Raw genomic sequence first — 27,529 nt, 5'->3', positions numbered from 1 at the left:
GCCAGTCAGAAAGATGGCAGGACTCCGGCTCTGCGGAGGCTGGGCCAGGGTGAAGGCGACTCCCGCCGGGTTATACTTCCGGGAGCCGGCGGGAGAGAAAGGCGGCAGGTCGCAATGCTGCTGGTTGGGAGGACGGGGGCCATCGTGGCCGGGGTCTTCGGAGCGGTGTTCATCGGTTATTGCCTATACTTTGACAGGAAAAGAAGAGCAGCTCCGGATTTCAAAATAAAACTGCGGGAAAGTAAGTGGTTGTCCTCTCCGAGGTTTCGCCTCGCTGTTACCAGCGACACCTGGGAGTTTGTATCTAATGGTGGCGGCAGACGTGTGCAAGGAGTTTCATGCTAATGCAAAATCATGAAAATCAGAATAAATCATGGACGTTTACTGGGAACGCGGAGTGGATCCGAGTGCCGTGCAAGGAGGAACAGAGTTAACTAACAAGAACATTAACTCCAAAATCTTTGCGTGAATGAGTACATCCCCACATCTAATTAAGTTCTGGTCATTCGTTTTTCATTACACTTTCTATTATTACGTCTTTTGCTGTACCTCTTTTTACATTTTTTGGTTTCCCTTCTGCGTATCACATTGAGATGTTTGTCAGAGTTGTGTAAATGCAAGTTATTGATGGTTGACTTTCACTTATGCCAAACTACTAGAGTAGTTAATACCTGAGGAAAACTTGACCACCAAAATAGATTGGGTAAATTAGTTTACCATTTTGGCAGCATCATGTTGGCGTTATTTCCTCAAATCGCATATATTCTTGCCTATGTAATAAGAACAGCAGATGCTGGATTACACCGAAGATAGACGGGTCACCCTTTAGGGTCTCGACCCGAAACGTCATCCGTTCTTCTATCCAATGATGCTGCCTGTCCCGCTGAGTTGCTTTAACATTTTGTGTCTGTCTATATTCTTGCCTGACGTTTTAGCATAATATTGAGGGAATGGTCCATTCTTCGAAGTGCCCAATTTACATGTGTTTCACATGTAGAAATTAATTCAAAAGCATGATTAAAACTTGTTAGAAACCAGGGCATGGTAGTGAAGTAGAAGTGGAAAAGGAGACGAAAGAATAGGAGTAAAAAATCATTTATGGTTGCTTGAGCTAAAGGGATACTACAGTAACAGCTGCTGGCTGGCTACATGCCCGCCAATAACTAGTTCCACGGGGAACCAGGTCAAACACATTATGAGGAGAGAATCTTAACTCAAATGATTCATTTGATACTGACTTTAAAAAAATGTTTAATCAAACAGTAATGGTGGTTCACCAAATCCCCCCCCCCCCCCTCAGTCCCCCCCCCCCCCCCCCCCCTATCGGCTTCTCAAAGTTGTTTGGCAGTCATAAGTATGTAAGAGTGGCAACAACAGGTTGCAACACTGAATTTTTAGAAGTTTTCAAAACAATTAGTATTTGTTTTAACTTTTGATTTGCCAGCTATAGTATCGCTATTATGCAAACTTTGAGAACACGTCCTTGTTGGTATTCTGATGTTATTTAATTAGCTAAAATAAATCTAGTTACAATTACAACGTTTTCAAGGACAGAACATACATTTATTTTAGCATTTTACAGCTGCTTTTATTTTGTTGAATTCATTGGGTAAGAAAAAAACTAAAATAGGTCACAGAATTTTAGTAGGACTAATGTTTTATGGATTTATTTGTTTCATATAATAGAAAGAAGTGTGACTTCTGATTGTTTTAAGTAAATATATATTTTTGTACAATGTTAATGCGATTTATTGCAATTATCCAAGGTCTGTGATTTTTTGTTACAGTTTACTATTTCAGATCTAAAGTGCATGTCAGAACAATAATAAATTAGTAATTCAGATTCAGTATCAGGAAAGGTTAAAAACTAAAGTGAGACTAGAACTATTTATTTGACATTTAAGGCCCAGTTTTTTTATCTTGGCTGTAAATTTTCTTGGCTGTGTGTGCTTTTGGCTCTGATAAAGCAAAATAAAACTTTATCAACTGCAATCAGACTAATGTGTGTAAGAGCAAAGTGTATATATGGGTAAAGTGTATATATGGGTAAAGTGTATATAATCACTGTATCACAATTAAACATTATGCATCTAGGTAAACGTCTGCTTAAACTTTAAAGAACATTTGAAGTTCTGGTCATTTGAGTCACTACTGAGGCAAAATATATTTTTTAATAATGACAAACGTGATTGTTTGGATGAGACATACTTTATTTACAAGATAAGATAAATATATTGCTGCAACTGTCGTAATTATTCCTTGGGTAAATAATGGATTTTAATTTTCTTTACAAACTCAGAAGTGCATAAAAGGTATTGTCACTGACAGTGTGAAATTGTGACCATTTATACTCGTGAACAATTTATATTGAGACACCATTGTTATCATTCATATAATCTGCAGTCCTGGGTCACCAGCGACATCGTATTTAAATGCTTTTACATTTATTTTATATATGATCTGCTTCCAAATTCCAAAATAGTGTTTCGTATTACAATGTTTATATTTATGTTTTTAAATAGTTGTACTGACTTAACAAAAAATTACAGGAAGAAGAAAACTGAAACAACAGGATAAAGCAAATGAATGTATTGGCAAGGTAACATCCTCCTGTACCAGTGGCATTATCATAAATGCTTAACTGTTGAGATGTTGGCATACATATAGACTGGGTTTAGTGCCTAGTTTCTGCTTACACACAGTCGGGCCTTTGTAATTTCTGATTAGTTTTGTTGATCTGGTTTGGAGTATATGTTACATTATACAACGTTCCTGGAAATACATGGCGAGGACATGCTTGGGGTGAAATGTGGAGACAATAGTCTAACTATATTTAATACTCTACATTGATATATGAAGGATGATAATGAAGTGCTGTTTCTGAACAGATTGCTAATTCTTTATTGGAGGGGGGCAGAATTATAGGAGAAATGGCTGCACAGCAGGATGTAGCACAGGGAAGAGGGAAAAATTGGACAAGTCAATGTTCATACCGTTTAGTTGTATGTTACCCAAGTGGAACACGAGGTGCTGTTCCTCTAGTTTATCTGTGCCCTCGCTCTGGCAATGGAGGCCCAGGGCATAAAGGTCGGTATGGGAAGGATAGTTAAAATAATAAGTAAGTGGGAGATCCAGCAGGCCTTGACATATCGAGCATGTTTGGCAAAATGGTTGCCTAGACTAATTGGTCTAACTGATGTAAAAGAGGCCACATCGGGAGCATTGAATGCAGTAAATGAGGTTGGAGGAGGTGCATGGGACCTCTGTTTCACCTGGAAAGGCTGTTGGGGTCCCTGGATGGATCTGCGGGTGGAGGTATTGGAACAGATGTTACATCTCCTGTGCTTGCAGTGGGCCGTACCTGGGGAGGGGGCAGTTTAGGAGCGAGGATTATGAGTGAACCAAGGAGTTGCAGAAGGGGAGGTCTCTAAGCAAAGGAGTGAGGATGATAAGAAGTGACTGGTGGGAGGGGGGGAATCATGTTGAAGGTGGCGGAAATGTCAAATGTGTTGTATGAAGCTGATGAGGTGAGAGGTTAGGACCAGGGGAACTCTATCCTTGTTCCATCTGGAGGAAGGGAGAGCAAGGGCAGAACTGCGGGACAAAGAGGAGACATGGATGAGGGATACATCTACAACAGCAGAGGGGAAACCATGTTTACGAAAGAAAGAGTACATTTTGATGTCTTAGAATAGAACACCTCATCTTGGGAGCAGTTGCGGAGGAGGAGAAAGTGAGACTAGGGGGTGACTTTCCTGCAACAGGTAGGGCGGAAGTACAGGTGTAGTGCAGATAACTGGGAATTAGTGGGTTGATAGTAAACATCAATCAATAATCTGTCCCCTGTGCTGGAAGTAGAGAGAGGTGCCACTAATTGTGTATGTTAATGTTAGTTGTTGAAATCAATGAGTTTAGCACAGGTGCAGGGGGCAGCCCTGACACAGTCGTCGATGTAGCAGAGAAATAGTTGGGAATGGTGCGAGTATATGTTTGGAATAAGACATAACCAACAACAGGGCAGTCGTAGTTGGGGCCCATGCAAGTGCCCATTGGCAACACTTAACTTGAAGTAAGAAGAATCAAAAGAGAAGTTGTTGAGGATGAGGACGAATTCTGCTTGGTGGAGGAGAGTGTGAATAGAGGGGAACTGATAGGATCTCTGATCAAGGAAAAAAAACAAAGGGCTCTGAGATCCTCCTCGTGGAGAATGGAGGGACCGAATGTCCAAAGATGAGCCAATGGGGGCCTGGGGATTAAAAGTTATTGAAGTGTTGAAGGGTGTGTGAAGTGTATGCAGGTCAGAAGGGATAAGATAGAATCGAGGTATTTAGAGACAAGGGCAGTGGGGCAGGAGCAGGCAGAAACAATGGGTCTGCCAGGGCTATTGGGAAAAAGATAGAAATGGCAGTACGGGTTTGAGAACTATAATGGTGCAGGCTGTGGAAAAGAGATCACCGGTGGTGATGAGATTGGTAATTGTCTGGGAGATGGTGGCTCAGCGTTCGTCTGTGGGGTCACAGTGAAAAGATAGACGTGAGAAGGTGTCCGAGAGTTCCTTTGGTCCATTCCTTTCACCTCACCATCCTCCACAGCCAACACATCATTTAACAACATTTCCGCCACCTTCAATGTGACCCCACCACTAGCCGCAGCTTCCCTACCCATCCCTTTCCGAGACCACACTTTCAACAACTCCTTGGTTCACTCTTGCCTTCCCACTCAAACTGTCCCCTCCCCAGGTACTTTCCCCAGCTACTGCAGGGGATATACCAGCCTTTTCTCCTGCTATTCCACCCTCCCTTTCCCCCCATCTCCTCTGGCTTCATATTTCACTCCTCTCATTTGACACCTTTTTGTCTCCTTTTCACCTCTCGTATTTGTCTACTGATCTGCCAGTCAACTTTCCCCCCGACCTGTATCCACCTATCACTTGCCAGACTGTCTTGCCCCCAATGCTTTTCCAGCTTTCTGCCTCCTCCTACAATCAGCCAGAAGAAGGATCTCAACCGGAATAGTTGCCTATCCATGTCCTCCAGAGAAGCTGCCTGACTCAGTGATTTACTCCTGCTCTGTTTTTTTTGTAAAAACCAATATCTGCAGTTCATAGTGTCTCTGGCAAGACCTCAGCTGTTCCCTTCAGTCTCCACTAAATTCCATTCCATTGCACCGACTCCGTTTCTTTATCTGTTGACTGTCTGAAACTGAATCAAATGTTTCTCATTTGACACCTTTTTGTCTCCTTTTCACCTCTCGTATTTGTCTACTGATCTGCCAGTCAACTTTCCCCCCGACCTGTATCCACCTATCACTTGCCAGACTGTCTTGCCCCCAATGCTTTTCCAGCTTTCTGCCTCCTCCTACAATCAGCCAGAAGAAGGATCTCAACCGGAATAGTTGCCTATCCATGTCCTCCAGAGAAGCTGCCTGACCCAGTGATTTACTCCTGCTCTGTTTTTTTTGTAAAAACCAATATCTGCAGTTCATAGTGTCTCTGGCAAGACCTCAGCTGTTCCCTTCAGTCTCCACTAAATTCCATTCCATTGCACCGACTCCGTTTCTTTATCTGTTGACTGTCTGAAACTGAATCAAATGTTTCAACTTTGGTGTCATAGTTGAACAAAGACATGTCAGAAAATGTTTCTATGCTGTCAGAACAGTGAATTCCATTTCATTGCACCCATTGCGCAACAGCTGCTGAAAGCCTCCTCCAAGTTTTTTTTTATACCTTAGAACACGAGTATTCAAAGATATTTTATTTATCTCTGCATGTACTTCAAGTTAAAACTTCACGTCCCCCCTAATCTGGATCAGGTCCTGTTCAAATCTTGCTTCTGAGCTTGCAACATCTCAGTTTTAAAATTTCCATTCTTGTTTAGTTCTCTTGGACTCTCTCTTTTTTCAATCTTATGATCCTTTGAGATAAATGTGCTCTTTCAAACTTGTTATTCCTTAATTTAGTTGTTCCATCATCACCTTCAATGGCTAATTTGCCAATCTGTGGAATTCCCTTTCTAAATATCGACAATTTCCTCCTCCTCAAGATGTCGTCTTTTGATGGGACATCTATTCGTCTCATCTAATCTCACCTCTTGTTTCTGGAATAATTTATTGTGTTAAATGTGTAATGTGAAAACAAATTTTCATTTTAGTTAAATGCAATGTGACAAGATTCGATCAAACTTATCACTACTGATGAATGTAAAAAATATCATGTAAAAACAAGCTGATTCTTTATGTAACCGCAATGCAATTTTCAGGTTCAAGGAAAATTAGGATGTTTGTTTCTCAATATCATGTTGTAATTCCAGTTACCCGATTTAAAAGATGTTGAAGCAATACAGAAGTTTTTTCTTGAAGAAGTCCAGTTGGGAGAAGAATTATTGGCAAGAGGTAAACCTGCGGTATTATTGTTCATTATCTATTTTGACAACCAGACCACATTTTGCACTGACACATTATTTGCCAAGATGAATGCAGTCTCAGGAGCATCTCATAACATTAAAACCATCCAGGGTCAAGCAGGCCACTTGACTGCAACCCAACCATCGCCTAGAACTCCTTCCACCATCCATATACCATTTATAAATCATACTGTATTTACTTAAGTGAAAATAAAAAAAATGCGGAAACACTCCACCAGTTGGGCAATATCTATAGAAAAAAACCAGACATAGCACTTGAAGTCAAAGACATTAACTCTGTTTCTCTTTCCACAAGCTGTATGACTTGCTGAAAGTTTCCAGTTATTTTTTTAATATCAGATTCAGCTTCTGCAATTTTATCATTTTTAATACTGTATTCACTTAAGCTATTTCATTGTTGAGTTCAATCTGAAAATTGAGTCTTAAATCTGAATAAAATAAACTGAGTTGAGTCTGAGTTGGCTGTGGTAGATTGTCAAATAACAAGATATGGCTGTTAACAAATGAATATATAATTTGCAAGTCATAATAAGATTTAAAAAAGTTAAGTATCCATTGCAAGTACCGAGAAGCTAAAGATGGTATTAGATCAAAGCAAAAGGCTTACCTTGTGCCAAAACAAAAACCCAGTAAACTTGAGGATCGAGAAAGAATTTGGCAAAATAGGACCAGGGCAGACAAAAGAAAATGAGAACTAGAATATGAAGGTAGTTTGGCAAAGAACCGAGACAGATTGTAAAAGTTTCCAGAGATCTTTAAAAAGGAAATGATTAGCAAAATACAATGTCAGCCACTTTCAGATTGCGATAGAAGGTGGCAGCTCTGGAGATAGTGATAAACATCCAACATTTCATAGATTTTACTACAGAAAGGTAAAAGCAAAATGTAACTACACTACTTAAAGGAGTGGGAAAGAAAACGGAAATGGGTTAACATGACATCAATAGGGAAAACAGCAGGTCAGGCAGCATCTCTGGAGAAGGAATGGGTGATGTTTTGGGTCGAGACCCTTCTTCAGACTGAATGGGTGACGTTTCAGGTCAAGACCCTTCGTCAAACTGAAGAAGGGTCTCGACCCGAAACATCACCCATTCCTTCTCTCCAGAGATGCTGCCTGACCCGCTGAGTTGCTCCAGCATTTTGTGTCTACCTTCGATTTAAACCAGCATCTGCATCAATAGGGAAAATACTGAAATCTAGTCTGGATATGTTCAAAGCATGTAAATGCAGTATCCCTTGTCTACTTGCCCATTTAATAAATCATATCAATAAAAGGGCAAAAAGATTTATTTGCTCATTTGAGCCAACAAATACAAATTAAGCCAAGGAGCAGATAGATGATGAGAAATGTTTCCTCTTGCAGTCATTGAGATTGGATCAAACAGATGCACTACTGTTCTGATATGATTGACTGTAAAAAAAAAGGATGAGATTTGTTCTTCAAATATATGCTGCTTGACATCTAAGCTAGTTTCTTTGGAAAAAAAATGATGCAGATTACAGGATTATTGTACTATTAGTCCTGTAACACATTATTGAAATATCTTGATTAAAAAAATATTTCCAGAATATTAGTGGTGATGGGAAGGCATATTTATTCCCACACTATTTTGCAATTTGTCTGGTACTGGATCATTTATACTTTTGCTGAACAATGCCTTTAATCACCATACTATTGCTTTGCTGATTTTTCAGGTGACTATGAGAAAGGAATTGATCATTTAAGCAATGCAGTGTCAGTCTGTGGTCAGCCCCAGCAACTGTTGCAGGTTCTCCAGCAAACACTACCACACCATGTGTTCCAAATGCTTGTCCAAAGATTGCCAGCTGTTCGACAGGTATGACAATACCCATTTCTTTTTCCATATCAATTCAATTATTTTCTTCAATGATTGTGAAGAATTTTTACTTCAAATTAAACATTTCATGGTTTCAATAATGACCTGACTCAATGTAAATTTTAATCTTGCTACTGTTTGCCAGTGAAGTTATTATTGCAATGCACATTGATTGTTTTGACTTTAATGATTTAAAGACGTGTCTGACTATAGTATTTCTGATAATTTCTTTCCCACCTTTCAGCGTATCCTTGCAGGAATGAACAGACAGAATTTGATAGATGACGACGTTGAATAAAATGTTTACGCTTTCTTCGGCTCCAACAAAGTTTATTCCATCATTGTGAACTCTAACCTCAGTGATTTAATGTTGAATTGAGTTTACAAACTAATTCAAAAACTGTACCAATCACTTTCAAAATAAAACAGAAGGCTTGGTCCATCAATGTATTGAATTCCTGTTTCCATCTACCTTCACTTGATTATAACGCTCCTTTTGCTTGACGCCAGCATTCTGGACATTAAAAATGCGGCCATTCTTCTATTCATGCAAGTGACTTGCACTCCATTTATACCCTACCTCTCAAATGGTCCTTTGTTACATACGAGGTTGGCTAATTAGTCCTGCTTTTGCTGCTAATGCTTCATTTTGTTGAATATGGTACTCTTGAAACCGCATAGATATTCTTTGGGTCATCTTCAAATATTTCTGAAGGCAGTGTTCTGAACAAGTCATCTGTGTTTAAAAATATATATAATTAGATTGAATATTGCTAACAAAAATAAAGTTCTCACATACTGTGTTTTACAGTATATATTGATAATGTGAAAGCAAAATCACAAATTTTCAAGATAATATGTGCAAATAGTATGTTTTGGAATTTTTGGGATGCGAGAGTCAGTGGCAAGACAAGGATTTATTCTCCATCTGTAAGTGACCTTAAATGGGTGCTGCTACCTTGACTGTGACTGCTGGACAAGGTTTTCCAGAATATAGACTCCATATTAATGAAGAAACTGCACCACATTTCCAGGTCAGGATGATGCATGACTAGGAGAGTAATGGATTTAGAAAGTACTACAGGAGTAACCTCTAAGTGATTGCAGCGCAATTTGCAGATTCTGCACATTGCATTTACCATCTGCAGGTGGTGTGGGGGGTGGATGTTTGGGAAGGTGAAGGAGGTATCAAAGAAGAAGCTGGCTTTGTGTTGGATGCTATCCAGCTTTGAGATTTATTGGACCTGTACTCTTATAGGCATGTGGAGAGTACTCCATCGCACTCCCAACTCCTGAATATTAGATGGCGGAGAGGCTTGGGGATGTTAGAAAGCGATTCACTTGTTGCACGGCACCCAGCCTTTGACCTGTTCTTTAATCCACAATGTTTGTGCAGTGGGCCCAATTGAGTTTCTGATCGACAGCAACTCAATTTTGTTGATGGTGGGGGAACTGTGTGTATAATGCTGTTGAATGTCAAAGCAAGGTACAGACTCATTTGACCTGCATAACCAGAGGCATAGATAGGGCTTTAAACTCCATAGTTGGGGGGGGGGGGGGGGGGGGGGGATGGAGGAATGGGTTCAACATATTGTAATTATATGGATGAGGTTAAAGGAAGGAGAGTACAGGTGAAGTTATTGTAATCTCCAGATAAGTAAGAGGACAGAATGTTTAGAGAGGGATAAGAGTGTATGATCACGCAAAATGGGGACCAATTTGAGAGAGGGGTGGTGAGTACTGAACGTGTTATATTTGAGTGCACGTGGTATACAGAACCAGGTGGATGAGCTTATCGTGCAATCAGAAATTGGTAGGTATAAAATTGTGGGCATCATAGACACTTGGCTGAAAGAGGATAAGAGCTGGGAACTGAACATCCAAGGATACACATCCTATGGTAAAGACAGGCAGGCAGGCAGAGGGGCTGGTAAGGAATGAAATTCAATCCTTAGCAAGGGATGATATAGGATCAGAAGATGTAGAATCCTTTTGAGTAGAGATAAGAAAATGCAAAGATAAAAAAGACCCTGATGGGAGTTGTGTACAGTAGCTGAACAGTAGACAGGATGTAGGATACAAACTACATTAGGAGATCGAATCAGCATGTAACAAAGGCAATGTTAATGTGGTTATGGGGGATTTCGATATACAGGTAGACTGGGAAAAACAGGTGGGTATTGTATCTCAAAAGAAGGAATTTGTAGAGTGTCTAAGAGATAGCTTCTTGGAGCTGCTAGTAGTTGAGCCTACCAGGGAAATAGCAATTCAGATTTTAGTGTGTAATAAACAGGATTTGACATGGGAACTTGAGGTAAAGGAACCCCCTGGAGGTAGTGCACATAACATGATAAAATGAAACGTACAGTTTGAGAAGGAGATGATGAAATCAGATGTGCTTGTATCACTGTTGAGTATAGGTAGACAATAGACAATAGGTGCAGGAGGAGGCCATTCAGCCCTTCGAGCCAGCACCGCCATTCAATGTGGTCATGACTGATCATTCTCAATCAGTACCCCATTCCTGCCTTCTCCCCATACCCCCTGACTCCGCTATCCTTAAGAGCTCTATCCAGCTCTCTCTTGAGGTAACTCAAAGAGGCATGAAGGAGGAGCTGGCTAAAGTTGATTGGAAAGGGTCTCTCGCAGAAATTATGGTGGAGCAGCAACAGCAGGAGTTTCCGTGAGTAATTCATTAGATGCAGGACCTTTTCAAACCAAAAAGGAAGAAAGATTCTAAAGGGAAAATGAAGTGACCATAGCTGACAAAGGAAGTTAAAGACAACAAAGAGAAGGCACATAATGCAAAGTTGAGCGGGAAGCTAAAGGATTGTGAAGCTTTTAAAAACCAATAGAAGGAAAGTAAAAAGGCAATACCAAAAGTTTCTTCAGATACATAAAGAGAAAAAGAGAGGCAACAGTGGATATTGGACCATTGGAAAATGACGCTGGAGAAGTAGTAATGGGGAATAAAGAAACGGCAGATTAATCGAATATTTCTTCTGCGTCAGTCTTTACAGCTAAAGATACCAGCAGTGTCAGATATTCAAGAGAGTCAAAGGGCAGAAGTTAGTGGAGTTGCTATTACTAAGGAGAATGTGCTTGGGAAGCTCTGAAGGTGGATAAGTCACCAGGACTAGATGGACTACACCCCAGGGTTCTGAAAGACGTAGCTTTAGAGATTGTGGAGGCGTTAGTAGTGATCTTTAAAGAATCATTAGAGTTTGGAGTGCCTCCAGAGGATTGAAAAATTGCAAATGTTACTCTACTGTTCAAGGAGGAGTGAGGCAAAATAGGAGTTTGTTAGCCTGACTTCAGTGATTGGTAAGATTTTAGAGTTGACTAGACCAAGTGGAGCCGTTGGGCCCAAACCACTCCTGCATTGGTGCAGCACCCTCACCTCCCCTCTCCCATCTCCCCCCCTGCCCCCTCCCTCCCTTCCTCCCCCTCCCGAGGAGATAGATTTAAACTTTAAAATGTGAATAACTTTAAAAATATAACACCGATTTCAATTAAACCTCTTCTATTCGCACTAAGGGTTACGTCCGCGCCCGAGTGGTGCTGGAGAGGGACTATGCGCTGGGTTCTGTTTTGTTTTATTGCATTATAAATATTGTTTTTAAATAATTTAATACATTTTTTGATTAAAACAAAAAGAGCACCAAAGTAAGATGGGCCTAAAATTGTCACGCTATCGTGTACCATTTTGGCTGTAGTTCAGACAAACAAACAAGAGTTTTGGTAGATAGACTATTAAGCACGAGGTTTCTGACAAATCTGTTGGAATTCTTTGAGGCAGTAAATAGCAGGATAGACAAAGGAGAGTCAGTGGATGTTTTTTTTAACCTGGATTTTCAGATGGCAATAGACAATAGGTTCAGGAGTAGGCCATTCAGCCCTTCGAGCCAGCACCACCATTCAATGTGATCATGGCTGATCATTCTCAATCAGTACCCCGTTCCTGCCTTCTCCCCATATCCCCTGACTCCGCTATCTTTAAGAGCTCTATCTAGCTCTCCCTTGAAAGCATCCAGAGAATTGGCCTCCACTGCCTTCTGAGGCAGAGAATTCCAGATTCACAACTCTGACTGAAAAAGTTTTTCCTCATCTCCGTTCAAAATGGCCTACCCCTTATTCTTAAACTGTGGCCCCTGGTTCTGGACTCCCCCAACATTGGGAACATGTTTTCTGCCTCTAACGTGTCCAGTCCCTTAATAATCTTATATGTTTCAATAAAATCCCCTCTCATCCTTCTAAATTCCAGTGTATGCAAGCCTAGTTGCTCCAGTCTTTCAACATACGACAGTCCTGTCATTCCGGGAATTAACCTCGCTGCACACCCTCGCTGCACACCCTCAATAGCAAGAATATCCTTCCTCAAATTTGGAGACCAAAACTGCACACAGTACTCCAGGTGCGGACTCACTGGGGCCCTGTACAACTGCAGAAGGACCTCTTTGCTCCTATACTCAACTCCTCTTGTTATGAAGGCCAACATTTCATTGGCTTTCTTCACTGCCTGCTGTACCTGCATGCTTCCTTTCAGTGACTGATGCACTCGGACACCCAGATCTCGTTGTACGTCCCCTTTTCCTAATTTGACACCATTGAGATAATAATCTGCCTTCCTATTCTTACCACCAAAGTGGATAACCTCGCACTTATCCACATTAAACTGCATCTGCCATGCATCCGCCCACTCACACAACCTGTCAAGTCACCCTGCAACCTCAGCATCTTCCTCACAGTTCATACTGCCACCCAGCTTTGTATCTGCAAATTTGCTAATGTTACTTTTAATCCCTTCATCCAAGTCATTAATGTATATTGTAAATAGCTGCGGTCCGAGCACCGAGCCTTGCCGTACCCCACTAGTCACTGCCTGCCATTCTGAAAGGCACCCATTTATCCCCACTCTTTGCTTTCTGTCTGCCAACCAATTTTCTATCCATGTCAGTACCCTACCCCAATACCATGTGCTCTAATTTTGCCCACTAATCTCCTATCTGGGACCTTGTCGAAGGCTTTCTGAAAGTCCAGGTACACCACATCCCCTGTCAATTTTCCTAGTTACATTCTCAAAAAATTCCAGAAGATTAGTCAAGCATGATTTCCCCTTCGTAAATCCATGCTGACCCGGAACGATCCTGTTACTGCTATCCAAATGCTCCGCAATTTCGTCTTTTATAATTGACTCCAGCATTCTCCCCACCACAGATGTCAGACTAACTGGTCTATAAATAGTGGAAGCATTGGAGATCATTTTTCAATGTTCTATAGATTCAGGATCAGTTCCTGTGGATTGGAGGATAGCAAATGTTATCCCACTTTTTAAGAAAGGAGGGAGAGAGAAAACGGGTAATTATAGACCAGTTAGTCTGACATCAGTGGTGGGGAAGATGCTGGAGTCAATTATAAAAGACGAAATTGCTGAGCATTTGGATAGCAGTAACGGGATCATTCCGAGTCAGCATGGATTTACGAAGGGGAAATCATGCTTGACAAATCTACTGGAATTTTTTGAGGATGTAACTAGGAAAATTGACAGGGGAGAGTCAGTGGATGTGGTGTACCTCGACTTTCAGAAAGCCTTCGATTGGGCTTGTATACACTGGAATTTAGAAGGATGAGGGGGGATCTTATTGAAACATATAAGATAATTAGGGGATTGGACACATTAGAGGCAGGAAACATGTTCCCAATGTTGGGGGAGTCCAGAACAAGGGGCCACAGTTTAAGAATAAGGGGTAGGCCATTTAGAACGGAGATGAGGAAGAACTTTTTCAGTCAGAGAGTGGTGAAGGTGTGGAATTCTCTGCCTCAGAAGGCAGTGGAGGCCAGTTCGTTGGATGCTTTCAAGAGAGAGCTGGATAGAGCTCTTAAGGATAGCGGAGTGAGGGGGTATGGGGAGAAGGCAGGAACGGGGTACTGATTGAGAGTGATCAGCCATGATCGCATTGAATGGCGGTGCTGGCTCGAAGGGCTGAATGGCCTACTCCTGCACCTATTGTCTATTGTCTATAATTTCCCGTTTTCTCTCTCCCTCCTTTCTTAAAAAGTGGGATAACATTAGCTACCGTCCAATCCACAGGAACTGATCCTGAATCTATCCAATGTTCCAATAGAACATTGGAAAATGATCACCAATGCGTCCACAATTTCTTGAGCCACCTCCTTAAGCACCCTGGGATGCAAACCATCAGGCCCTGGGGATTTATCAGCCTTCAGTCCCATCAGTCTACCCAACACCATTTCCTGCCTAATGTGAATTTCCTTCAGTTCCTCTGTCACCCTAGGATCTCTGGCCACTAGAACATCTGGGAGATTGTTTGCATCTTCCTTAGTGAAGACAGATCCAAAGTACCGGTTCAACTCGTCTGCCATTTCCTTGTTCCCCATAATAAATTCCCCTGCTTCTGTCTTCAAGGGACCCACATTTGCTTTGACTATTTTTTTACTCTTTACATACCGAAAAAAGCTTTTACTATCCTCCTTTATATTATTGGCTAGCTTACCCTCGTACCTTATCGTTTCTCCCCGTATTGCCTTCTTAGTCATCTTGTGTTGCTCTTTAAAAGAGTTCCAATCCTCTGGCTTCCCACTCTTCTTTGCTATGTTAACTTCATCTCTTTTATTTTTATGCTGTCCTTGACTTCCCTTGTCAGCCATGGGTGCCTCTTACTCCCCTTAGAATCTTTCCTCCTCTTTGGGATAAATTGATCCTGTGACTTCTGCATTATTCCCAGGAATACCTGCCATTGCTGTTCCACTGTCTTTGCTGCTAGGGCCTCCTTCCAGTCAAATCTGGCCAGCTCATGCCTCTGTAATCCTCTTTGCTATACTGTAATACTGGCACTTTCCATTTTTCCTTCTCCCTCTCAATTAGTAGAGTAAAACTCATCATATTGTGATCACTGCCTCCTAATGGCTCTTTTACCTTGAGTTCCCTTATCAGATCAGGTTCATTACACAACACTAAATCCAGAATTGCCTTCTCTCTGGTAGGCTCCAATACAAGCTGTTCTAAGAATCCATCTCGGAGGCACTCCCTTTCCTGGGGTCCATTACCAACCTGATTTTCCCAGTCTACGTGCATGTTGAAATCTCCCATAACCACCATAGCATTACATTTACGACATGCCAATTTTAGCTCTTGATTCAACTTGCACCCTGTGTCGAGGCTACTGTTTGGGGGCCTGTAGATAACTCCCATTAGGGTCTTTTTACCCTTACAATTCCTCATTTCTATCCATACTACATTCTACATCTCCAGATTCTATGTCACCCCTTGCAAGGGAGTGAATATCATTCCTTACTAACAGAGCGACCCCACCCCCTCTCCCCACCCCCTCTGCCCACCTGTACGCCTGAATATTCAGTTCCCAGCCCTGGTCCTCTTGTAGCCATGTCTCTGTAATTCCCACAACATCATACTTGCCAATGTCTAACTGAGCCCCAAGCTCATCCACTTTATTTTTTATACTTCGCACATGTGCTGAACAGTTGGCTGAGGTATTCACCAGGATCTTTAACCTGTCACTATCTCTGGCTACGGTCCCCAAGTGCCTGAAGAGGGCTACCATAGTGCTGGTGCCAAAAAAAGCAAAGATCACCAACCTGAACGACTACCGTCCGGTTGCCCTAACTCCAATAGTCATGAAGTGCTTTGAAAGGCTGGTCCTCTCACACATCAAACCAGCATCCCTGACTCACTGGACCCACATCAATTTGCATACAGGGCAAATAGATCCACAGAGGACGCCATCTCTCTGGCTCTTCACACTGTCCTGACTCACCTGGAGAGACAGAGCACATACGCGAGGATGCTATTCATTGACTATAGCTCTGCCTTCAACACGGTCATCCCCACCAAGCTCATCACCAAACTCCACCAGCTAGGCCTCAGCTTGTCATTATGCGACTGGATCCTGGACTTCCTGCTAGAGCGACCGCAGGCAGTGAGAATGGGCCCGCACCTGTCCTCCACTATCACCCCGAGTACCGGCTCACCACAGGGCTGTGTTCTGAGCCCCATGCTCTACTCCCTCTTCACACACGACTGTGTTCCTGCATTCGACACCAACACCATTGTCAAGTTTGCAGACGACACAACGGTGATCGGACTGATCACCAATGGTGATGAAACAAACTACAGAGCGGAGGTGCAGAACCTGGCGGACTGATGCTCTGATAACAACCTGTCCCTAAATACCACCAAGACCAAGGAGCTGATCATCAACTTCCGTAGGTCACATAACGGGGAATACGCCCCGATCTTTATCAACAGGGACAGTGTGGAGAGAGTATCCAGCTTCAAGTTTCTGGGCACTCACATTTCGGAGGACCTAACATGGTCCAATAACACTGCTGCGCTGGTCAAGAAGGCACAGCAATGACTGTTCTACCTAAGAACACTGAAGAAGTCTGGTCTACCCCAACAGCTGCTGACGACATTCTACCGCTGCACCATAGAGAGCATCCTAACACATGGCATCCCTGTGTGGTACCTCAGCTGCACAGAGGCAGAGAGGAAAGCTCTTCAGCGGGTAGTCCATTGAGCTCAGAGGACCATCGGAACACAGCTACCAGCCTTGGAGGGCATCTACAACACACGATGCCTCATAAAAGCCACCAGCATCTACAAAGACTCTTCACATCCCTGCAACAGTCTGTTTGAACTTCTTCCATCGGGCAGACGATACAAGGCCTTCTACGCCCGCACCTCCAGACTCAGGAACAGCTTCATCCCCAGGGCCATAGCTGTCATGAACCGGTCCTGCTGAACCTGATGGTCACATCGCACAGTGATCCGGCACAGATCCACTTGCACTTTATTCTGTTTTAAAACTGTTACAATTTGTTTCGTTGGGTTGTTTAAATTAATACTGACTAGCTAATTAAATTATTGCATCGTATGGGAGGCGCATTCCCAATCTCGTTGTACCCCTGTACAATGACAATAAAGATATATTGTATTGTATTTAAATACAACACTTTAACTTTGGTATTCACCTCCCCACAATTGGCCTTGACCTTACTCTCTTATCCCATCTAGAACTTCCCTTCCCATTTATCCGAGAGTCCTTTGCAATTTCTCCTATATTCGCTTCCCCTTTAACTCCATCTTCATATTCCCAATTTGTTAACCCCTCCCCCCCACTACTTGGTTTAAACCCACACGTGTAGCACTAGCAAACCTGCCTGCCAGAATGTTGGTCCCCCTGCTGTTAAGGTGTAACCCGTCCCTTTTGTACAGGTCACCCCTGGCCCAGAAATCTAAATCCCTGCACCAGCCGCTCAGCCATACATTCATATCCCCGATCTCTCTGTTCCTGCCCTCACCAGCACAAGGTACAGGTAGCAGTCCAGAGATAACCACCCTCGACGTCCTACTTCTCAGTCTTCTTCCTAACTCTCTAAACTCACGTTGCAGTATCTCCTTCCTCTTCCTCCCGACGTCGTTCATGCCCATGTGCACAACTACTTCCGGTTGATCGCCTTCCCTCGCTAGGATGTTCTGAAGCCGGTCCGTGATGTCTTGAACCCTGGCACCAGGGAGGCAACAGACCATCCTCAAGTCCCGCCTGCCGCCACAGAATCTACTGTCCGTACCTCGGACAATGGAGTCACCCACTACTATGGCTCTTCCTGACTTCGGTCTCCCCGGTCGAGTCTCCATGCCTGGATTAGAGCCACCAACCTGTCCGCCGCTCGGACTGGAAGCGTCTTCTGCCCCGACAGCTCCCAAGAGGGTGTACCTGTTTGCAATAGGCACAGCCTGTAGTCCACATTCACTCCCCTTTGAAACGGCCTCCCACCTTCGCTCGACCTGGACCCTTGGCGTGACAGCCTCACAGTAGGTCCTGTCCAGGAAACACTCGTATTCCTGGATGGCCCTGAGGTCATCCAGCTGCTTTTCCAACTCCACAACACGTCCATTCAGGAGCTGCACCTGGACACAATTCTTGCAGGTGTAACTCCCAGAAGCTCCAGCATGAAACATACTGAATACTGAAAGGCCTAGACAGAGTGGATGTGGATGTACTATCATGACATTTGGACAGATTATTATGGATAGGATATGTTTAGAGGATAATGGGCCAAGCTTGGGCAGGTGGCACTAGTGTCGATGGGGCATGTTGGTTGGCGTTTGTGAGTTGTGCCAAAGGGCTTGTTTCCATGCTGAATGACTCAATGACTATGGAGATGTTTCCACTCGGGAAAGTCTAGGACTAGAGGTCAAAACCTCAGAATGAGAGGATGTACCTTTAGATAGGAGACGAGGAGGAATTTCTTTGGCCAGAGGGAGATGAATCTGTGGGATTCATCGTCACAAATGGCTGTGGGGGTCAAGTCATTCGGTATTTTTAAATCGGAGTTTGACAAGTTCTCGAGTAGTCAGGGGTTCAAAGGTGATCACAACATGATAAGTTTTACTCTGCAAATGGAAAGGTAGAAGGGAAAATCAGAAGTGTCAGTATTACAGTATAGCAAAGGGGATTACAGAGGCATGAGGCAGGAGCTGGCCAAAATTGACTGGAAGGAGGCCCTAGCAGGGAAGACGGTAGAACAGCAATGGCAGGTATTCCTGGGAATAATGCAGAGGTTGCAGGATCAATTTATTCCAAAGAGGTGGAAAGACTCTAAGGGGAGTAAGAGACACCTGTGGCTGACAAGGGAAGTCAGGGACAGCATAAAAATTAAGGAGAGGAAGTATAACATAGCAAAGAAGAGTGGGAAGACAGAGGATTGGGACTCTTTTAAAGAGCAACAAAAGTTAACTAAAAAGGCAATACGGGGAGAAAAGATGAGGTACGAGGGTAAACTAGCCAATAATATAAAGGAGGATAGCAAAAGTTTTTTTAGGTACGTGAAGAGGAAAAAAATAGTCAAGGCAAATGTGGGTCCCTTGAAGACAGAAGCAGGGGAATTTATTATGGGGAACAAAGAAATGGCAGACGAGTTAAACCGTTACTTTGGATCTGTCTTCACTGAGGAAGATACACACAATCTCCCAAATGTTCTAGGGGCCGGAGAACCTAGGGTGATGGAGGAACTGAAGGAAATCCACATTAGGCAGGAAATGGTTTTGGGTAGACTGATGGGACTGAAGGCTGATAAATCCCCAGGGCCTGATGGTCTGCATCCCAGGGTACTTAAGGAGGTGGCTCTAGAAATAGTGGAAGCATTGGAGATCATTTTTCAATGTTCTATAGATTCAGGATCAGTTCCTGTGGATTGGAGGATAGCAAATGTTGTCCCACTTTTTAAGAAAGGAGGGAGAGAGAAAACGGGTAATTATAGACCAGTTAGTCTGACATCAGTGGTGGGGAAGATGCTGGAGTCAATTATAAAAGACGAAATTGCTGAGCATTTGGATAGCAGTAACGGGATCATTCCGAGTCAGCATGGATTTACGAAGGGGAAATCATGCTTGACAAATCGACTGGAATTTTTTGAGGATGTAACTAGGAAAATTGACAGGGGAGAGTCAGTGGATGTGGTGTACCTCGACTTTCAGAAAGCCTTCGACAAGGTCCCACATAGGAGATTAGTGGGCAAAATTAGGGCACATGGTATTGGGGGTAGGGTACTGACATGGATAGAAAATTGGTTGACAGACAGAAAGCAAAGAGTGGGGATAAATGGGTCCCTTTCGGAATGGCAGGCAGTGACCAGTGGGGTACCGCAAGGTTCGGTGCTGGGACCCCAGCTATTTACGATATACATTAATGACTTAGACGAAGGGATTAAAAGTACCATTAACAAATTTGCAGATGATACTAAGCTGGGGGGTAGTGTGAATTGTGAGGAAGATGCAATAAGGCTGCAGGGTGACTTGGACAGGTTGTGTGAGTGGGCGGATACATGGCAGATGCAGTTTAATGTAGATAAGTGTGAGGTTATTCACTTTGGAAGTAAGAATAGAAAGGCAGATTATTATCTGAATGGTGTCAAGTTAGGAGGAGGGGGAGTTCAACGAGATCTGGGTGTCCTAGTGCATCAGTCAATGAAAGGAAGCATGCAGGTACAGCAGGCAGTGAAGAAAGCCAATGGAATGTTGGCCTTCGTAACAAGAGGAGTTGAGTATAGGAGCAAAGAGGTCCTTCTACAGTTGTACCGGGGGAGTCCAGAACAAGGGGCCACAGTTTAAGAATAAGGGGTAGGCCATTTAGAACGGAGATGAGGAAGAACTTTTTCAGTCAGAGAGTGGTGAAGGTGTGGAATTCTCTGCCTCAGAAGGCAGTGGAGGCCAGTTCGTTGGATGCTTTCAAGAGAGAGCTGGATAGAGCTCTTAAGGATAGCGGAGTGAGGGGGTACGGGGAGAAGGCAGGAACGGGGTACTGATTGAGAGTGATCAGCCATGATCGCATTGAATGGCGGTGCTGGCTCGAAGGGCTGAATGGCCTACTCCTGCACCTATTGTCTATTGTCTATTGTTACGGGGAGAAGGCAGGAGAATGTGTTGAAAGGAAAAGATAGATCAGCCATGATTGAATGGTGGACTAGATTTGATGGGCCGAATGGTCTAATTTTGCTCTGATTTATGAACTCCTTTGTTGGAAATTATATTTGCCTGCTACTGTTTGGCCTGAATGTTGTTTTGACCTTGGTCTGGCTGATTTGCTGGTGACTTGAATATTGTGCAATGAACCTCCCCTTCTGTGACCTTATGATGAAGCTGCTGAAGATGACAAGCTTAGGACACTCCCTAATTAAAACTTCAGTAATGTTCTGGGGCTGAGATGATTGGTCTCCAACAATCACACCCATCTTACTCTATTAAACCAAGCAGTGAAGTGTTCTCAGTGATGGCCATTGACTTTTGTTTTACCATGGCTCCTGGATACCATCTTGGACAAATACTGCCAAGATATGAAGGGATTCAGCTCTTGGTCCTTGTTTTTGATGAGCCTAAACTGACAGTTTATTGGTGAGTATCCCACTGCTTGACAGCACCAGACTATCACACATTCACTCACTTTCCTGATGATTATAAGTAGAGTATTGGATTTGTCTGGCTTTATCCATTTGGTTCAAGATGGTTTGCTGGTTGTTCCAGGGTGATTTCATTGGCTTCAGTGTATACGGGGTGGGGAGGGAGAAGAATTTCTTTATTTCTTTGTTCCAAAAGACCGGACTATTCAAGCCTCCCTCATTCTATCCCACATTAACACAAGATCATCCAAGATCTACTTACTGTAGTCCAGTTTGGGCTTTCATTAATTTATTCATGAATATGAGGGTTGTTAGCTGGTTCCTGATTACACATGAAATGAATGGCTTGATACACTATTTCAAGGAGTTGCCGGAATCAACATTATTCGGAGTCTGGTCCCAAATAGGACAAATTAGACAAAATGGCAGACATAATTTCTCGAACAATAGGATTTTAACAACATGATATGAGTTTCATGAGTAATTATAGACATTTTAATTACTTTTAGAAGTCACAAAATGGATCAATTTCAATTGGATTACTGAATGTTTAAAATTGTTTCTCATATGTTGAGACCAGCAGTGAGAAATCATTGAATAGCATCACATATGGGATTTTGAAAATTAAAACAAGACATGTATACTTTCTCAGTTATTGTATGAAAGAATGTGGATGAAACAAATATAAGTGTTTACGTATGTAAATGTATTGAACTGTATACAAAAATGAATTTCATTATACCCTGCTACACGTGATAAAAAGTACTATTGAAGCAGTTGCAATGAGTAATGCTTGGGATTGCTTAAACAACTTGAATAATAAATCATAATAAAATATATACCTCTTCTGCTTTCACATCCCTGGTTGTGAAATCCTTTACACAGTCCATAAAACAGTGCTCTGTAAGTTTGTTATATGTGCCCAGAAATTCTTTAAACTGCACGTGGATGGAAGAGAAAAATAATCACATTAAATCCCATATTGGCTTCATTGGAAACAGAAATGCATCAATTCACTTCCAGTGTCAAGCAAACATTAAATGAAAATTACCTGTTTTATCTGGTCTGTTTCTGATATTTGTGCTGCCATTACTACGTTTTTTGGCCTTGGGAAAGATTACTGTACCTGGCAACAAAACAATTCAGTATATACATTAGAATTGGAAAAATATCTTAAATCTGTGTTTAGCCTTGGAGAGTTATGTTGTCTAATCATGTTACTTAAATGACGGAGAGAACAGAAAAGGTGCAAATAAGATTCAAAGGATACCAAAATGGAGGTTACATCTCAAGGAAAAATAAACATATTGAATCCCTTTTCTCAGAAGGCCAAGGGATGAGGGAAGTCTTTCAGTTTCTGTGTTTTAAAAGTTCTCCCTTGATACTTGCTTCAGAATAAACAGTGTCTAGTTATTCAATTTCTCTTCATAGGTCTCATGCCAAAAGGTTAGTACCAGTTTGTTACTTCCAATTCAATCACAACAGACACTAAACCAAGAAAGCTCCCATCTCAGAGTTTTAGGATATTATTTAAAAAAGAATAGAACATGAGACAGGGGGAAGAACAAATGGAAAGATGGCAGAGTCGTTAAATGGCAGAGCTGTCCATCAGAGTGAAGAACAGCTGAGAAAATTGATTGGCCAAGTGTAAGAACAAAGGGGAAGAAAAAGTAAAAGTGTCAAATAAGGATAAAAAGGCAGCAATGTTTGAGAGATCTGTTTTTAAAAATATAGAAAACTCTTTGCACTTAACAACAATTTATGTTGAGGGCATTTCCTACACCTAGCAGCAATCTATTCCTTCCTTCCCTCCCATAACCAACAGCATTCCTATTCCAAATTGCTAGAAACAGGATAAACAGTGAGAGAAATTACTTTAAATCTTTGGAGCAAAATCAAAGGCAACGACCAATCTGAGTGAGTGAGAAAGAAAGAACAAATGATAATTGTATGGCCAAATATTACCAGAACAATGGCGTTTAAATAAATCAAATGTGCCTTAGTTAAGTGATACGCAACTTTGTTTTTCATGTGGATCAGATTGACAATCCAAAGCCTTTGGCAAAGAACCAAAGGTAAAATATTATAATCACGTTCCTAAATTCAGTCAGGCAAATTAGGTAAAATAGATCATAAGATAAAGGAGCAGAATTAGGCCATTAAGCTCATCATGTCTGCACCGCCATTCAATCCGATTGATCTAATTGTCCTTCTCAATCTCATTCTCCTGCCTTCTCCGCATAACTTTTGATGCCATTCCCAATCAAGAACCTATGAATCTCTGCTTTAAGAATACCCAATGTCTTAGCCTCCACAACTGTCTGTGGCAATGAATTCCACAGATTCACCATCCTTTGGCGAAAGAAACTCCTCCACATCTCAACTTTGAAGGTATGCCCTTTTCTTCTGGGGCTGTGCCCTCTACTACTCTCCCATTACTGGAAAATGCTGTCTATGATAGACAGAGAGAGGCAAGACAGAGGTTCACATGTACCTCCTCTAACCTCATCAATTGCATTTGGTGTCCCGATTTGGGTTCCTGCACATTGGCGAGACAAAGCATAAATTTGGTGACCATTTTGCTGAACACTTGCGATTGGTTCACTAAGGTCTGCTAGATCTCCTAGTTGCTAACTATTTTAACTCCTCTTCCATTCCCATACTGACCTTTCTGTCCTGAGCCACCACCATTGCTAATGACGCCACACGCAAATTGGAGGAACAGCACCTTGTACTTTGCTTGGGTAGTTTACAGCCCAATGATATCAACATTGAATTCTCCAATTTTAGTTTGCTTCTAAAAAAAACTATACTCCCCCCTCCCCTCCCTCCAACCCCTCTTCCATCTCTGGAAAAGATGGAAAGGTGACATTATGCGTCAGACTCTTCTGCAGAATAAAAGCCTCATGTGTGGCACCTTATCAAAAGCCTTCTGAAAATTCAAATAAACAACATCGATGAACTCTCCTTTGTCTATCTTACTTGTTACCTCAAAAAAAAAAATCAATAGATTTGTCAGACAAGATATCCCCTTATCTGTCTATGTCTATGGCCTATTTCATTATAAGCTTCCAAGTAACCTGAAACCACATCCTTAATAATGAACTCTAAAATTTTAATCACAGAAATAAGACTAACTGGCCTATAATTTCCTTTCTTTCACTTTGCTCCCTTCTTAAACAGTGGAGTCACATTTCCAATTTTCCAATCTGAAACCATTTCCGATTCTTGTGATGTTGAAAGATCATTACAAAGGCCTCCACAATGTCTACAACTACCTCTATTAGAACCCTGGGGTGCAGTCCATCAGGTCCAGGTGACTTAATCACCTTCAGGCCTTTCAACTTCCCAAGCACCTTCTCTTCTGTAATAGTGACTACACTCACTTCTGCCCTCCCCCCCCCCCCCCCCCCCCACCCCCACCCCACCTCTCTCCTCTCCTCTTCCCCCTCTCCCCCTCTCTTGAGTTTCTGGCATATTGCTAGTGCTAGTGTCTTACACTGTGAAGACTGACACAGAAACTTATTTCGTTCATTTGCCATTTCTTTGTTCCCCATAACTACTTCTCCAGCATCATCTTCCAACAATCCAATGTCCACCCTTGTCTCTGTTTTACTCTATATATCTGTAAAAAACCTTTGATACCCTCTTTTAAATTATTGGCTAGCCTATCTTCATATTTCATATTTTCTTCCTTTATTACGTTTTTAGTTGCTTACCATAAACACAAAAAGCTGGAGTAACTCAGCGGGACGGGCAGCATCTCTGGAGAAAAGGAATGGATGACGTTTCGGATCGAGACCCTTCTTCAGACACCGTTGGTTTTGAAAAGCTTCCCAATCCTCCAGCTTTCTACTAATCTTTGCCACGTTATATGCCTGCTCATTTGCTTTAATGCTAATTTTGACTTCCTTTGTCACCCTTGGTGGCCTCATTCTCCCCTTGGTATGTTTCTTCCTCTTTGGAATGAAAAGATCCTGCGTCTTCCAAATTATTCCCAGAAACTATGGCCATTGCTGCTCCAACGTCATTCCTGCTAAGGTCCCTTTCCAATCAACTTTAGCCAACTCCTCTCTCACGCTTCTCTAGTTTTCCCAGTCTACTTGCACATTGACACTGTAACTATCTTTCTTACATGCCTTTTCTATTTCCTGATGCGATTTTTGCGCCACATCTTGACTATTCGGAGGCCTGTACATACCTCCCATCAGGGTTTTTTACCCTTGCAGTTTCTTAACTCTACCCACAAAGATTCTACATCTTCTGACACCATGTTGTTTCTTGCTAAGGAATGGATTTATTTCCTTCCCAACAGAGTCATCCCACCCACTCTGCCCACCTGCCTGTCTTTTCAATTGAATAATAGACTTTCTTAGCAAACTATCCTCCGATTAATTTAACAAATGGGGTAATAAGGAACCCTTCTAATTTCATGTGTAGGATGATATTTTTTATTGACTTAGCCTGGTCTGTGTAATCTGAACGAGAAATAACTGGTTTGGGAAGAGATGGGCAAGGTCAAAGCATGGGAACGAAACATGGGATATCAAGTACTTTATTCTAGAACTAGTACTTTATCCTAGGACTTTATTCCTTGAGCGCAGGAGGCTGAGAAGTGTAAAATCATGAAAGGGATAGGATGAATGTAGTCTCTTCCTCAGGATGGAAAAAAATCAAGAATGCGAGGAGCAACTTTTTTTTACACACTGTGGGTAGTGGGATTATGAAACGAGTTGCAGTTGAGACTGATAAAATATCATTTAAAAGATATTAGGAGAGGTTTGGAGGAATACAGGCCTTCCTTAGATAGGGTGGTTTGCTCAGCATAAGTGAGTTGGGCTGAGGGGCCTGTTTCCGTGTTGGAAATTACTCTAAATAATACCTTTGAATCAAGGGAAGGTCTGTCTTGAGAAGTGATCATTGTGCAAATATTTGAAAATGGAAATAATATATCAACCATAAAGCCTAGTGGGATGGAAAATAATTGGTAGGAAAAAACAAAAGCATGAGAACCAAAACTTGCTAACCTGTCCTTGCAGAAGGAAACTTCTAACTTGGGAAGTTTAGGGCTTGAAGAACTTGGAAACTACATGGCTTTAGTGACCACCAGGTTCAAGAATTACTTCTTCCCAATAACACTTGCTGCACCACACCAACCTTAACCATGAACTTCTATTGCCTGTCTTTGGTTGCACTCAGGACTTTAGATATTTTTGGACTAGTTTTTTGAATTTCTAATTAATCATATTATCTGTGTATATCGTGTTAGAATCTCATTGTTCTTTTGTTGGCACATATGACAACTAAACACTCTTGATTTAACAAAAATTGGCATTCAATCAATGAATAAACTGGCGTTTAAAGTAGGGAGACACAAGGAACAGCAAACAACAAAATGCTGGAAGAACTCAGTCAAACCACATCAGTGTGGGCAGATGACCTTTTGAGTCATGATCCTTCTTCAGACTGATTGTCATCTGTCCATTTCCCTCTACGGATGTTGCCAGACCTGCTTAGTTTCTCCAGCACTTTGTATTTTGCTCAAAGTAAGTTATTTGAAGCGATTTGTGGAAATTAGCGACTTCCGCATTATTTCTTCTGCAGTTGTATCTTCATTATTCATTCGACTGGAGGTCTCATCTGCCTGCACGTGATCCGTACCCATTCATGTCCTGCATATCTGTGCCCCTATCCAAAGGCGCCTTAAATGCCACTGTCTTATCTGCCTCCACCACCACGCCTGGCAGCTGATTTCAGGTATCCACCACTTTGCATAAAAAAAACACTTACCCTACACATCTCCTTTAAAATTTACCCCTCTCGCATTAACCCTATTTATGCCCTCCAAGCTTTGACATTCACACCATCCCACTGCCGGAGCGGAGGAGAGACGGTGCAATAAAGTCGAACTACACGTGGAAGGGCAAAGAGCTGGGCACTTCATGCGGCGCCGCACCTTCCATGGTCACAAACCCGAAGGAAGCGGCTCACTCGCCAGTCCGAATCCAGCACACATCATGAGCACCGGGGCTTTGCCTACGTCCCGTCCCCACCCCACCATCCAAGGGACCGTCTGTCAGCAGCCAAACCCGCCGCGCTCCCAGTGAACCGCGTTCACCACCTCGCCGCCGCCATGACTTACCGGCGCCCCTGGTCCCGCCGCAAACACTGATCTCCCGCTCGCACATTCACCACCACAGATCCCTGGAATAAAGCTGTCTCATTTCATGCAGACATTTGACAGTGATTTTTTTTGGGGGGGGGGGGATTTCCGCTAACAGTTCTTCGGTTAAGACTTTAAAAAAAAAAGATTAGAATAACCGAAAGTTA

The 27,529-nt window shown here is 42.4% G+C and overlaps 2 protein-coding genes across 5 annotated transcripts; one reads left to right on the top strand and one right to left on the bottom strand.

The window, feature by feature from the left end:
• The first annotated feature begins 91 nt into the window (after positions 1-91).
• Positions 92-8,799, top strand: LOC144597348 (mitochondrial import receptor subunit TOM20 homolog). Its single transcript, XM_078406613.1, has 5 exons — positions 92-241; positions 2,550-2,599; positions 6,309-6,390; positions 8,118-8,260; positions 8,505-8,799. Exons 1-5 carry the CDS (start codon positions 115-117, stop codon positions 8,556-8,558), a joined length of 456 nt encoding a protein of 151 aa, XP_078262739.1. The 5' UTR covers positions 92-114; the 3' UTR covers positions 8,559-8,799.
• timm9 (translocase of inner mitochondrial membrane 9 homolog) lies at positions 7,513-27,398 on the bottom strand. 4 transcript variants are annotated; one of them, XM_078406615.1, is made up of 4 exons: positions 27,342-27,398; positions 22,251-22,325; positions 22,042-22,137; positions 7,513-8,996 (listed from the first exon to the last, which is right to left on the bottom strand). In XM_078406615.1, the coding sequence occupies exons 2-4, from the start codon at positions 22,287-22,289 to the stop codon at positions 8,859-8,861; spliced, it is 273 nt and encodes a 90-aa protein (XP_078262741.1). In that variant the 5' UTR covers positions 22,290-22,325; positions 27,342-27,398; the 3' UTR covers positions 7,513-8,858. The 4 variants fall into 4 exon arrangements, with proteins under 4 accessions (XP_078262741.1, XP_078262742.1, XP_078262744.1 ...); XM_078406616.1 differs by lacking the exon at positions 27,342-27,398 and adding an exon at positions 26,990-27,321; XM_078406618.1 differs by lacking the exon at positions 27,342-27,398 and adding an exon at positions 27,156-27,321.
• Positions 27,399-27,529: the final 131 nt, after the last annotated feature.

This window comes from Rhinoraja longicauda, chromosome 10 (genome assembly GCF_053455715.1).
Source record: "Rhinoraja longicauda isolate Sanriku21f chromosome 10, sRhiLon1.1, whole genome shotgun sequence".
NCBI lineage: Eukaryota > Metazoa > Chordata > Chondrichthyes > Rajiformes > Arhynchobatidae > Rhinoraja > Rhinoraja longicauda.
Note: the sequence above shows the minus strand (reverse complement) of the source record. Positions and strands in the feature narration are given on the sequence as shown.